At 41.2% G+C, this 14264-nt stretch overlaps 1 protein-coding gene across 2 annotated transcripts; it reads right to left on the bottom strand.

The window, feature by feature from the left end:
* Positions 1-189: 189 nt before the first annotated feature.
* ppp1r21 (protein phosphatase 1, regulatory subunit 21) lies at positions 190-12442 on the bottom strand. Of its 2 annotated transcripts, none has more exons than XM_051379976.1 (22): positions 11715-12442; positions 10772-10840; positions 10230-10346; positions 9902-10003; positions 9637-9801; positions 9479-9537; positions 9037-9131; positions 8774-8826; positions 7991-8140; positions 7737-7838; positions 7541-7629; positions 7267-7403; positions 7011-7103; positions 6359-6486; positions 5593-5742; positions 5138-5230; positions 4078-4332; positions 3639-3674; positions 3380-3496; positions 2603-2701; positions 2384-2512; positions 190-1811 (listed from the first exon to the last, which is right to left on the bottom strand). In XM_051379976.1, the coding sequence occupies exons 1-22, from the start codon at positions 11772-11774 to the stop codon at positions 1782-1784; spliced, it is 2328 nt and encodes a 775-aa protein (XP_051235936.1). In that variant the 5' UTR covers positions 11775-12442; the 3' UTR covers positions 190-1781. The 2 variants fall into 2 exon arrangements, with proteins under 2 accessions (XP_051235936.1, XP_051235926.1); XM_051379966.1 differs by having other exon boundaries at positions 10200-10346; positions 11715-12441.
* Positions 12443-14264: the final 1822 nt, after the last annotated feature.

Below are 14264 nucleotides of genomic sequence, written 5' to 3'. Positions count from 1 at the left end.
TATGTCAAGTTAAATGGTGCTGCATCATTTCCCAGTAGTTCGGGTGTGTTACAGGCTTGTTTTTTTTTTTTGTTTTTAATCAAAAGCAATTTAAATTCCCAGCCACTTCCAACTCCCAGAAATGCAGCACAAAAAGACAAGTTCAGCCTTGTGGATAACCATGTGAATGTAATACACAAAGCATTGAAATGTTGAACAAGCTTCTTTTTTTTATTATTTTGATTCACATATTTTATGTGCTTTTGAACAGGTTACATTGTGAGAATACGAGTATTATTATTTTTTATCAGTTTACGGGGCGTTGGCAAACCTTTGTGGTCAAAGGTTGGCTGGCAGGTGTAGACTGGCAAACAGGAGGTTTGAATGAATTGCTCATAACCACCGCTGCCGGGCTTTTTTTTTCATTTACCTCATGTCTCTACAAGCCAAAGAGGTTCTATTTTTCTGTAAACTTTTAACTGCACTCTGCCATGACTCATGAATCAGGTTGTCTAAGCACCAGTTACAGTATGGGCCAACCTCTCTATGACACTTCCCAGTACTCTAGCCTCATAGCAAACACAGAAAAACGGGCTGCAGATTTAGTTTTCCAAATTTCGTGGAAAATAAAGATTTGTAACCTCTGAATAAATGCCTTTTTGTATATATATATATGTGTATATATATATATATATATATTTTAAGAAATTGTACAGTACAATTATATCATGATTTCAAATGAGTGTATATTCACATTAACCCTTTTTGTCCATACATATTACAACATGAATTAAGAGACCACTGTGCCACATCAGGCTCCTGTGTGCACATCCACACTTACTTTGGTGATAAAAACAACTATTGTTACAGAGTAACTTCACAGAGACAGACTGACACCATTTTACGAGCTCCAACTTGTCCATCCTACCCTTTTCGTCTAGGTAAACAGTTAATCAGTGCTTCAAGGCAGACATTTTCTTTTCTTTTTCTTCCAAAATGAGGAATGGATTCAAGTGTGTTGTTCATTCAGGTTTTTAAAGCCCTTCTTTACAGAAGCTTGTGATATATGCATGTGTTTATAAGGGGTTTTTATGCTGCATGTAGATATACAGGCCCTTGCGATAACTCGCACAAATAATCTCAAATGTGATCTAAAAAAAAATAATAATCTAAGTGTAAAACAAAACTTACATGTTGTAAAGCCTGGTGCCACAGTCACACAATGAGACAACACTCCGCACACATACAGCCACACCAACATTTACTCTGTTGACCTGCTCCCACAGATAAGCAGTAAGAATGCACAGTTTCATTTGCTCTCACACGCACGTTAAGCAGGAAAAATACACACACTGATCAACAGGGTTTGGTCTTCAAGTCTTGACTTCAGTGAGCATTATCAACGTCAACTGTTTCAGCCATTTATCTCCCTCTGTCCCTTTAGGGGAAAAACAGTTTCTCTCCCACCCTGCTTTGGCCAAAAAGGTCAAGCAGCAGCTTCCGGTATTGTTTCAAAAAGCATTTTTAGCAAATCATGTTATGTTATAAATGGGGCTGTGACAAGGAAAAGGGGGGAAAAAAGGAAGCTTCTTCGGTCAAACATGTTCAAGCCTCTGTACAGTTCACTTGTATCAACCACTGCCTGACAGTGGAGGAATCTGAGGCTCATGAAGCCGTCCTGTGGTTTGGTGACAGTGGTGGTGTTGGTAACCAGGATGCTGCTGGAACGCTCCACAGACCAGATCTTCTCTCAAGATCCCCCCTTTGTGACGCCAAATGGAGCCAGAGTTTTGAGGGCAGCTCTAGCGTCCTTTGTTCTTTTTGGCATTTCCCTAAAAGAAACAGAAAACGAAAAAGAGCTCAGTACTGCGGTGTGATAAGTTGTCATGGCTGTGGTTTTTTTTTTTCAAAATCTAAAAAACATGCTGAGGCTGGTCTTTGGTCTTCCAGAGAAAACTACCACCTTTAGCTCACAAACATGTTCCGTCCTGTGACTTCCCTACATGCAGCCATCTGTGTGAGTACATGCAGGAACATGCAGGCTTAAAAACAGGGCTCTCCATTTCTGCAACTTTACTTAATGACTTTTTCAGATGGTTTCCAGCAGGTGCTTTTCCCATCAGGTCCGGCAGCAACCGCAGCACCACCGACGACCTCCCAGTTCACCTCATAACTGACAGAAACTTTACAACGTCCCATTTCACCGCAAAAACCTGAAATGATCCTTCACACTCCCTGAAGCCACTGGATTTTTAACCACTCCTTTGTAGTGACAGGGCTTTTAGAGTTATTTATAATGGAGTCTGACAGCTGAAAACAAACATTTAAAACAAAAAAGCTTGAATTAAAAAAATAAAAACAGGATAAAACGCAGACAAAACAGAAACCTTTCCAAGTGTTTTACCTTGCTGCCCAGTTTGAGTGTGTCAATTTCCTCCCTCTGCTTGCTTAGAGTCTCATTCATACTACATAGATGGTCGCTCATCATGCTGAGCTGGTCTTCGTAGCTCCTCTTCGTCGTAGCCAGCTCATCCTGTGTGAGAGACACCGCAGTTACAATGGGAATGTCTTCTAATTTGAGAAGGAGGCCAGAGCCTGTACAGGAAGCTTTTCGGTAATTTACCTGCAAGCGTGTGATGTTCTGATTAGCCAGTTTGACCTCCTCGCTCAGAGTCTCCCGTGATTTTTCTGCAATGGCTAATCTCTTGGCCAAAGCTCGACACTAAAAAGGGGAAAAAAGGAAGGTAAACAACTACAGTCCCCTGACGGGTTTAATGTATGTCTAGCGCACTTTACAGACGTTTTTCAAAAGCTGCAATAAAGGGAGATGTTTCTTTGAGTAATGGGTATATTCGAGGACAGTGCCAAAGGTAAATGCACAGTTTGAAAAAGTGACAGTTTAATACCTGAGACACTGACTCAACATCAGGTGCATCTCTGTTGCTACGATACAAAACGAGGTTGACTGACACGCCAGTTAGTCACAATACGACAGGATGTCAAGTATCTCCATTCAGATCAAGCGCCTCACCGTAATGCTAAAAATATAAGGTATCACCTTCTCAGTAAAAAAAAAAAAAAAAAAGCAACACTTGGTAATAATGGGACTCAAGAACCAATTCCAAAGTACAAAGAGGAAAGAACAGAGAAATAAGGTTAACTTCTGGCTCAGTTTCTACACTCTCTGTTCTCAAGCAAATTAAAGAAGCAGACAAAAATAGTTGGAATGATTATAGGAAGGTACACATGAGGGAACAGGGCAAGTGACTGTTCTGCACTAAGAGTTTCCATATCTCCTCCCAGATGACATGCAATGTTAGAAAGGCTGCGTGCCTTGAAAAGGTCAGTTCTCTCCTACAAGAGGCAGTTACTGAGATAAACATTCAAGTGAAGGCTTCACCTCAGAGTGAAAGTGCACAGCTTTGCTGTCTGAAATCTGGAGCTGGGTGGTGAGCTCTCCCACTCTGGCCATGTAGTGAGTCTTTATCAGTTGCTCCCTGGACTCCTCGTCTGCCACCTGTAAACGCAGACAAAACAGACAAAACATCCAGCTAGATTTTTTTTCCGTCTGGGAAATATTATGATTTCAAATACTTTATATATATATATATATATAATTTTTTCATGCAGGAAGTCTTCATTTAAATATGTTAACTCACATGTTCAACTGTAGGTGTTGTACACAACATGCCAACCTGGTGACAAATAGACAAAAGAGAGAAGCGTGTTGGGAAACTTCCATCATAGATCAAATGTTATAAAATCCACTTCAAGCACAGACAGGTCTGACACTGCTAGGACAAACATGCACGAGATAACGACTAATACACAAGTAGTACAGAGACAAACTGATCTGAATCGTGACTGCACTGTGAACTCCACACCGACTTGCATAAACAACAGTATTCTTCTTTCCTGCAACATCAGCACATTGGAAGTCTGAGTTTTATTAAGCAAAAACTTGCTTAGCGTGGGAGCTACAAGAAAAGAATGATAATACTCCCTTTGTTGAAGCAAATCAGACAACAGTGTCATGGGCAGAAATTTTCCTCTGCAAGTAAAAACTAACAAGCACAGCAGCCAATAGAGGGACCGTACCAGGCTAGTGCACAGCGTCGTCTCTTTCCCTGCAGCTTTCTGCTCTTTCTCTGTCTCCTCATGGCTCTGTGCGAGTGTGCTGGCTGCAGCTGCTTGTGGATTTGGACTTCCCCCTAGAGCTGCCGCGAGCTGCGATTCCAGGTCCGCAATGCGCTGGTTCTCCTTTTCCAACCGCACCTTCCCCAGCTGGGCCTCCAGGAGCCAGTGCTCCTTCTCCTGCTCCAGCCGAGCGATCTTCTCCTGGCTCTGCTGCACCTGGGCGGCAGAATTTAGGAAGAAATGGGGAAACTATATAACAAAGCAGTTTGTAATAATACAATCTGTGGATAGTTTGAAACTATTATATACACAAACAAAGATTAATATATATGAAAAGATTATAGAGTATATAGAGTCTTCAAACCGTACCTTCCAAAACCTGGAGGCTCAAATGGCTTTATCTATATATATTAACTTTATGACTTTGTACTTAGAGTAAAATTGATGCTGAAGTGACAAATTTAAGTAGATTGATATGAACCAAAAGACACAGAAAAAAGAAAAAAAGAAACAGAATACAGTACAGAATACGCACAGGCTCACTGGCCAAAGTGTTCACACCCTGTCCCTAAAGAGTGACTGTCTGCAATTCGTCTGAAATATCACATGACTTTGTTGTGTCATTCTAATCCTGAGATGTCTGCACAAGAATTCCTGTACTTTTATAACCAAATTTTCCGTATCCTCATATTTTCTCAGAAACCCCTGATGCTGTTGTTCTGCCGTTTCAAGTTTTCCATCATTTTTAGTTTGTTCTTTAATCTTAATATATCCCAAAGAACACAAAGCCACAATAAACATGTGGAACCATTTTGGATTTTATCTGTATGTGTTATTATGCAACCAGACTGGCTGACACACTGACTCAGACACAATTACATTGTTCACAGATCACCGAGTGCCTGGTTGTAGCTCTTGTGACGTGACCTCTTTAAAAGATAATTAGCAAAATCATTAAATCAATCAATTCTCAACTAACAGAAAAGGTTCACAGAGAGTGGTTTTGATTGGAGTGTCATACCTGCTGAGTGAGACCCTCTCTGCTCTCAGTGGAGCTAGTAAGTATACGACGGTTTGTCAGGGCTTCTCTGTATGGAACAGACTGTGGCCTGGGCTGAAGAGACAAAACAAGATGCATAGTGGGAGAATGGGAATGTATTAATAAAAACAAACAAATATAATATTTATGATGTAGCACTATTCTTAACAAAGTACTTCCAATGGAAAAGACAAGAAAGACAAGAAACTATCATAAAACAAAAGGGGAAGAGAGATACTGATAAAAGTAGATAAAACATATAAAACAATATAGCAAAAGGTGAGATTAAACATATTATATTTTCACTTTAAAACTGTGTTTAAGAAGCGGTTTAAAAGGCGTTACAGATGTAGTCTTTGTAATCTCAATGGGCAAAACGTTCCAAAGTCTGGGGGCTTTAACTTTGCTAGAAAACCAGCAGATTTAAGTATACTAACCTTTTTGATGGCATTGATATAGGCAGCTGCTTTCTTTTTATTGGCTAACATGCTCTCTGCTTGCAAGGGGTTGAGGGTTACTGTGCTGCCTCTTGGACTGTAGGCTGATGAAGTGAAGAAGTCCAAGTTGTTGCTGAAGAAAGTGGCAATCTGCAACAAAACAGCGACACCACGCCTCATATCACTGAAAACAAAACAGATCTTTGCAACCTCCTTAGCTAATAAAACCCTAATTAATACCATAATTTCTCAATGTAGATACATTCTGTTTAACCGGTGTGTCTACAGCAGAGAGAGGATTACACCACCAAGTGTCCAGGATGATAAATGACTGAGCGACTGAGCTTTTTGCCTGCAGAGATGATCGCTCTCAAAAAGCTGCGCGCTCCACACATCATGTGCCAGCGTGTTATTCAACGCTGCAACCCACCGGACTGCACCTCCCATCAGCAGACACATTTCAGCCAACGGTTCGCTTGATTCACAAAGAGAAATCATTTATCCCTTTGCTCTGACTGGGGAGCAGCTGTACAAACTGTGATTTGGACAGTATCGCTGAACATTTAACCGCTGCCCACCTGAGTCCTGCCGTTCTGTGTTATCACATTAGTGGCAAATTACCAACATGATTCAGTTGCGGTGAAAACTCACTGCTTCTCACAATTAAGCTTTTATGCATTACAGATAAAAAATAACACAATCCGTTTGAACATACAATATAGGAGATATATAAACCTGGCTGCTGCCTGCCCCCTGTTGGCCGTACCTTGCCGGTGCTGCTGGTCAGAGAGCCCAAAGATCCAAGCAGGCATTCAGAGGTGGTAGAGAGCTTCTGGGTGACAGTGGGGAGCTCCTGCTCTAAGCTGGCCTTCTGGTTGTAGTGCTTTGACATCTCTGGACATAGTGTGAGGAAACAGGAAAGCAGGAGAGGCATTTAAAGCATCTGTTGGCTTTGAGTTTTGAGTTTCACCAGCTACACATGACATTTTTAGCATCTTTTGACATCAAATGGCAGCAGTCTGGTGACACTCCCTCACTGATCTGTGTGTAATATATGTTATATGTTACATATTTTCATATTGTAAACCTACTTTGAGTGCATATTTGATGGCACTGTCCCCACAAGAACCAAGACAAGCAAACAAGAAGCTGCTCATTACACAAATACACAACTCAGCTAAATGAGCCAGCTGTACAAAAGTGACTTTTCTCTGCCAGAGAGAACTAAACCATACTACGATTGGACTTTGCAGTATGACAGACACTACTCTGAAGCATCTGGATTTTTATTCTTCAGAAACTGAGCTGCGCGAACAGAAAGAGTCTGACTTTTATGAATAGGCAACAGCAGCTAGGTGGTTACATGCTGTGTCACACTGGTTGTGGATGGCTCCAGGTCAAAAAGCGGTGCTGCTCACCTTTAATGGCATCGTGAAGACTGTGTAGGCAGGCAGCCAGCTGGGTGAAGACAGCCGAGGTGCTGCTCTGTGGCAGGGCATCCTGACGAACACCTGAGACACATTATACGCATTTTTAAAACAAGCGTGTTACTTTTACAGCACCTTTCCTTTATATAAAAACAAGCAACTTCCAAATACAGCTCTTTACATTCATTGTTATACACAGAAATGTGAAACACTTTATTTGTATGTATTTCTGCCTATGCTAACTTACTTGGTAAGGCCAAAATGTTAATGTAGTTCTGCAGTTTCTCAAACACAGAAGTCACTTTCTTCGTGTCACTCTGCAACTCCTGGTTCTTCGCAGTAAGGGCAGCAGTACAAAGAGGTGCCTCGCACTCTTCTTCAAGACTGAAAGGAGAGGAGAAGATAACTATCAACACCTCCACTCCATTTCTCTATCTCACACACACACACACACACACACACACACACACACACACACACACACACACACACACACACACACACACACACACAGCACTGACCTTTTCAGCTGGTAGGGAAGAATCTTTTGCAGAAAGTGGGTGTATGAAGAGAAATTATCAGCAAAGTTCTTCAGCTTGACCACAGTCTCCTTCATTCAAGAAAAAAAAAAAAAAAACACAATAACTAGTTGATTTTGATCAGGTATCATGAATAAGCCCACACAATGCTCCGGTCCCAAAAAAAAAAACCACTCACCAACACTGTGACCGTGTCCTCTGTGATGCTTTGGTGTAACTGCAGAAAGCTGTCCTCCAGGGGGCGCACATAGGCTGCATTCTCATGTAGATACTGAGAAAACTAGGTAGAGAGAGGGATAATGGATTCAAGTTTGTATACTGAATACAACACATTTTGTATGTAAACCCACTGTTACTGTCTTTAATAGTCCACGTCACTGTATATCTGTAGTATGATAAGCTGTCTGTATTTATTGTGTGTAGTTGCCTCACCTTCTGGTTCAGAGGGGAGATGGGCTCAATGGAGGAGTCCAGGGGATAGATGTGCACTCTCTGTTCTGTGTAGGAGTGGAAGTTCAACAGCGCAGCCACCAGGTCCTGGATAAAGTTCAGGGCTTGACCTGCCACGTCCCGGGCTTTAAGCTAAAACCACAGAGAGAACACACATACCACACACTCAATGTTTTCATCCTCTCTCTTACAAAACTCAGCTGAACTGTATCTGTGACACTAATTGATTAGTCAATCAAAAGAACAACAATTTCCATAAATAATCAGACTTTTTTTTTTTATATTAAGCAAAAAGAATAATGTTTCTTTGTCTTTAATGATCATTGTCATTTGAATGTCTTTGGGTTTTTGACTGTTGGTGTGACAAAACAAGACATCTGAAGACGTCACCTTGGGCTTAACGTAAGAACGTAAGGTAAGGAACTTTTCACCATTTCCTAACAATTTATTGAACACTTTATTAGTAGAGAACAGGTTCATCAATAATGATAATAGTCCATAGCTGCAGCCCTTTACACCACTACTGCTGAATTAGCTGAATTGCTTTCTTTGAGAGTAGTTAAGCATTATTGTCAGAGTCGTTAGTTATTGGTCAATAAACAAAAAAAATTGCTCCCATTTTATATTTGCTGGGGGAAAAAAATCTTAATTTTAGACAACAGTAAATAAGCGGCCTCACTAAATGATACAAGTATTCTCTTTAGACCAATGAAATGCATGTGCCTTTTCAACCCATTAAAAAAAAAAACCTGTGTTCTCACTCACCTGGTGCCTTCGATTGTGTGGTGGCACGTTCAGGCTGTTGTAGTCACTAAATTCTGCAGGGTAGGAGAGAAAAGCAGTTAAACCAGAGCAGAACCTCAGTCCCTGTTTATTGACTTTACAAACACAGCTTAAATGCTTTAGCCTCCTGCTTCTTTGAGTGCAATATTACAGTTTGGTGTAGCATTACACTATTTACTCCTGGGCAGAATGTTTTCTCTGTCACAGATTGTTTTTGTCCACGTGGCTCGGTGCCAGATACTCACTGGTGTCATTGAAGGGCACTTTCTCCTGGATAACACTGCTGCTTTGTTTCACCTGTCTGTTCAGCTCTGACTGGCACCGCCTCAACTGCTGCTGACTGCAGGGACAGAGCAAAACAAAGAGTTTAATTGATACATTACTGCATTTTACTTGGTCAAATCATTTTAATACAGAGTGAAAATCACAACTACAGTTGATAAAAATGCATATTTCCAAAGGTTATGTCAGAAAGTGTTTCAGATACAAAATATTCAAATGATGTGACAAAAGTAAAGTATAACCCAGTTCTCTCAAATTCAGGATTTCTAAAGATATATCTGTACTCTGCTGTATATACAGTATTTATGTGTACTTTCTACTAAAGTAGTTTGCTGTACATGTAAATCACTGGATATATCAATGGATTTAACTATTCTCAAACTGTGAATAATAAGGAAGATGTACCACTCTTCTGTTCGCATTCTGCACTCTTTTGCTTCCCTCTCCAGGGTCTGCGTTTTCACCTATCGAAAAGAAAGGAAAAATACACACATTTTAATTGATCTTTATTAAAAACTGACTAATGTAACGTCCTTCATCCTCCTCGTGCTACTTATCGTCACCTCTAAACGTGCTTTGTCACTCTGCAGCCGCTCGATTGTGTCCATGTATTTAGTGGTAAGTCCGTCCACGACAGCCTGGTGCTGCTCCGAGTCTTTCTCCAGCTCCTGTAGTCGTGACTTCAGCTCGGCCTCCTGCCTCCTGTGCTGCTCGTCTGCTTCGTAGAACTAATGAGCGCACAGCAGAAAACATCACCATCACATGCAAGGCCTCCTCAGTACAGTAACTGTATATACACAACAATGACAGGCCGATATGGCTTCTTACTTGGATATGAAGTCGCTCGTTTTCTTCTATCTTCTTCTGCAGGTCCTCATCAAAAACACTCTGGGTCTCCAGGCCATGCTGTGAGGGAGAGTCTCCTTTACTCTGGAGGAGGTAGAGATAAAACAGGGGGCTTTAAATCATGATTGTTTGGCTCAACAAACATCAGTGTTGAATCATAATCATCATTGACTTTGGAAATTTCACAACAGAAATTAATGAATCATTTTGTGACCATTACAAAAAATTACAGTTCCCTCTAGACTGTGTAGCCACTCCCTTGATCAACCCTCATGATCACCTTCCCCTTTTTGCCCTTGGCTTCACTGACAGCAAGCTCCTCTTGCAGCAGCTCCACCCTCTTGGCCAGCTGTTGGTTCCTGAAGCTCAGACTGTCCATCTCCTGCTCCTGCTTCCTCAGGCTCTGATCCCTCTGCTTCAGCTGCTCCTGATGACGGACAAACACGTGATGGGCATAACAGCGCTGGACAAGTCTTATTCCAAAGTAACACATTAGGCAAATCACTACGTGTAAATCACGATGCACTGTTGCAGAATTTGGACTCCTTGCCTTGATTAAACAGAAAGGCTACCTGGCAAATATAGCAGAGTTGCCATTGCACAACTCCAGCTTAACTAATAGCAACAGTGCAACAAGTACTTATCAGATTAGGTGACCATCTGGATTTGATTAAGAAATAAACAAACACTTCTCCATTAGGATTTAAGACTAGCCTGACAACTGTTGGTGTTCAGGGTTCAGGGTGTAGTTCATTATGTAGCCCATATCAAGAGTGAAATTGTGGCTCTGGTCATAATAATTGCTCCTGTCTTATATGTTTGGTTATATGTTATTATATACTATATGTTTACCTTTAGTGAGAGAGAGCTGGCCTGTTCATCCACAACTGCCTTCTTCAGCACCTGGTTCTGGGCACGGAGCTGTGAAAGGACACAGACATAAAACATAAATACAACATAAAACATCATCAGTGGTCAGGACTGAGAATAAATAAATAAAATGCAGTTTTCAATTTATTAATAAAGATGTATGCAGCATCTTAAACTGAATTCACATCTGCCTTAACACAGTAAATCTGCCATATGCTTGTGTGTGGTTGCTGGTTTTTTTTTTCATCCTATTGTGCACATTACGAAGAGGCTAGTGCCCTTTAAAAACACACACATAATTAAGCACAACGGCCGTATGTGTGACAGTTACACAGTCAGCACTTCCTGAGCAGGATATGGTGCTTGGCTGCGAGGGAGATCAGAGTTGAACAGGAAGCAGCACACGCTCCCCGTGATGTCAGCTGACACAGAAACAAAGGGCGCACACAGCTCACAAGAGACAACCAGGACACAGAAGCTTAACGTTTAAAACTGTTAAAAGCACTTGAACACAGAGTGATTTTTATATTTATTTTGGTCACTTAAAATGTCATTATTCTCAGAGTTGTCAGTCTATTAAGATCCCATATAGCAGTTCACTGTTTGGTGTTCAGGCCATATTAAATATCATCTAAATGATTAAAAACCTTAGTAAAAACACACTATAAATCAACTGCTACACAAAATACATACTCCAAACTTACCTTAAAGTGCATGAAGTTGAATCAACACCTCTCTAAAAGAATACAACTTTCCTGAAGGTAGGATTTATTGCAGAGTTAAGAGTGTGTGTGTGTGTGTGTGTGTGTCTGCATGGTCAGCCTTAAATATGAAATCACTGATCACACATGCATCCTGATACAGTGAGTAAAGGTGGCAACAACCTGTGCATGTCTAACTTTACGTAACATAGGCGGTGTGTTACCTTGGAGTACTCCTGTGCCAGCTTGCTGTATTTTGTTTGCAGGTCTGTAACGTTAGCCATTGTCGCTGGAAACGTTATCCCGTCGCTAATAGTTGATGATATTGTGGGGGTGGGGGGGGGAGAGTGGTATCCTTGCTGGCACCGTCTATCCTGCAGGGCTGTGCAGTAAGCTTGTTCTTCACACCGACAGCTGCTTTGACAATGTTGACGACAGACAACGGTGTAGCTGTAACCTGGCTAACTCAGGCTAGCTAGCTCCCCGTTATTACCGACTACTTCAAGGCGGCTTGTAACGTTACTTGGCAAAACTGACCTCGGATACATTGTGACAGAGGGTCGGTAATACGCCCCGGAGACAGAACTGGTTGCTGGGCATCTGATTTACGCTAATTTCTAAAGCCGGATGTATTTTTTTTTAATCTATTTAGCACTAGCCGACTAGCCACCTAGCTATGTAGCATAACAAATCCCGAGTAACACATGTAACGTCATGTTCTGTGACAGCAGCCGACGAAGACCCGCTGCGTGCGCATATCCTGTCCAACACTCAGTGTGGTCAAACAGACGCGACCACCCGTTCGTCTGAAGGGAATACTTTCATTTTCTAACCCGCAGATAAAAAAATAAAAAAATCCTCCTCGAATGAGATCCGACCAGAGAGAGAGAGAGAGAGAGAGAGAGAGAGACAGAGAGAGAGAGAGAGAGAGAGAGAGAGAGAGAGAGAGAGAGAGACAGGGGTCAAAGTTTACACAACAGAGAAGTGGAGAGCTGGTGTAAACAGGGCGCCGTCTAGCGTCTGAGGGTGTGACAGACAGACAGACAGACAGACAGACAGATAGACAGACAGACAGACAGACAGACAGACAGACAGATAGATAGGCAGATAGATAGACAGACAGACAGACAGACAGATAGACAGACAGACAGACAGATAGACAGACAGACAGACAGACAGACAGATAGATAGATTTACTTAAACTCCACTACATTTTATTCTATACTCCAGTTACATTTATCTGACAGTATTAGCAAATTACTACAGCTGAAACTACAAAAATATCAATTAATTCAAATTAATGAATCAGTAATTTGTAATATTAATATAAAAATATTAATATTAAAATATAGGTAATATTAAAACTCTGATTACTTATGTACAATGACTGTTGTAATCTTTGAATTCAGGACTTTTACTTACTTGTAATGGAGTATTTTTTACATTATTAATTATTATTATTATTATTATTATTATTATATATTTATTTTGAAATCTAAGAAAACACACTATTGTAACACCGGTTACAATGTATGTATACAATATACTGTATTACATTGTACATATATTTGAAGATAATTATAGGAAGGTCTATATATGAGAGGAAATGGAGGTAGTATTATTATAACCTCCTCCCCTCTCCTTTCACCTAGACCTAATGCCATTTACAATTAAGTGCAGTGACGTCACTGCTGAATTATTTACTGCTGAGTTTGAGAGTGGTATGGGTTGCATTAACAAAAACAAGGTCAGAAATCACAAGCGGGTTGTTGCACTGGGAACGATAGCCTCTGTGATTTCTCTTTAAAACGCACATGACCTCATTTAGAGTAGAAGTGAAATGACATGTTGCTAATGCAGCCATCACTGCTCAAATCCTACACGATTAATTTCACCTAATCCATAATAATCTCTTCATATTTTCCCCACATAGTATTACTATTTCTTTAAAGAAATCATAACAGTGGAGTTCTTATTCTATCAGTTAAATTTGCAAAATGCCAAATATTTCACAAAAAAGGATTTGCTCGAGTGCTTTGTCCTAAAAGAAAGGCCTTTTCCTCTGCTGCTGTTTCACTACTCCTGATCTTAAATGCATACAGGCAAAAACACAAACTCTCTAACACGCACACCACAGCCAGTGGCTCCAGCATTGTCTGGTTGCCTGGCAACTGTCGGCGTGGCGTGGTTGCTAGGGCCGTGTGGGAGGGGGGGAGGTGATGCTGCTCTGATTTCCAGCTGAATTGAGGCAGTCAGTAGGGAGAAGCCCCCCTCTTCCAGTCGACACACAGGACTCTATTGAACAATAGAGCTGTGCCAATGGGCCTGAGGCTAGTCAGACAAGCCCTTGTTCAGGGTCACACTGTGTTCATCCCACAGTCCTCCATGACTAATTAACTTACAGCGAGGAGTGTCGTTAGGACATCTGATGATGCATCCATCACTGGCACAGCCCTGGAATTTACATTAATGTGAGGTGCATTTCTGGCAGCCTGCCACGTTGGTGCATTCAAAAGACACACAGAAGAAAAAGGGAAAAGTGTGGTGGAGCCGCCACACGTAGCGCTGAGCACAGCTTGTGCAGTCAAAACAGCTCTGAACTGCTGGACTTGGTGGGAAATATTTGCCAGCTGTAACATGGTTATGTGAAAACTGAGAAAGCAGCCACACAGAGAGGCAGCTATTCTAAAGAATGGACTATTATTAGCTAGAATTTGATGATCTTGTGGGTCTTCACAGCAGGTGGCAATGTTGATCAAAAGTTTAGGTCGTGT

The sequence above is a fragment of the Dicentrarchus labrax genome, unplaced genomic scaffold, assembly GCF_905237075.1.
Source record: "Dicentrarchus labrax unplaced genomic scaffold, dlabrax2021, whole genome shotgun sequence".
NCBI lineage: Eukaryota > Metazoa > Chordata > Actinopteri > Moronidae > Dicentrarchus > Dicentrarchus labrax.
This window is presented reverse-complemented; position numbering and strand designations above follow the sequence as displayed.

Excerpts from the sequence above, each read along its gene's own strand:
- ppp1r21 (XM_051379966.1), bottom strand. The coding sequence starts at position 11,774 with ATGGCTAACGTTACAGACCTGCAAACAAAATACAGCAAGCTGGCACAG. Across the intron at positions 10,841-11,714 it reads TGGCACAGGAGTACTCCAAG|CTCCGTGCCCAGAACCAGGT; the intron begins GTAACACACCGC and ends GTCCTTTCACAG. Across the intron at positions 1,812-2,383 it reads CACTCAAACTGGGCAGCAAG|GGAAATGCCAAAAAGAACAA; the intron begins GTAAAACACTTG and ends TGTTTCTTTTAG.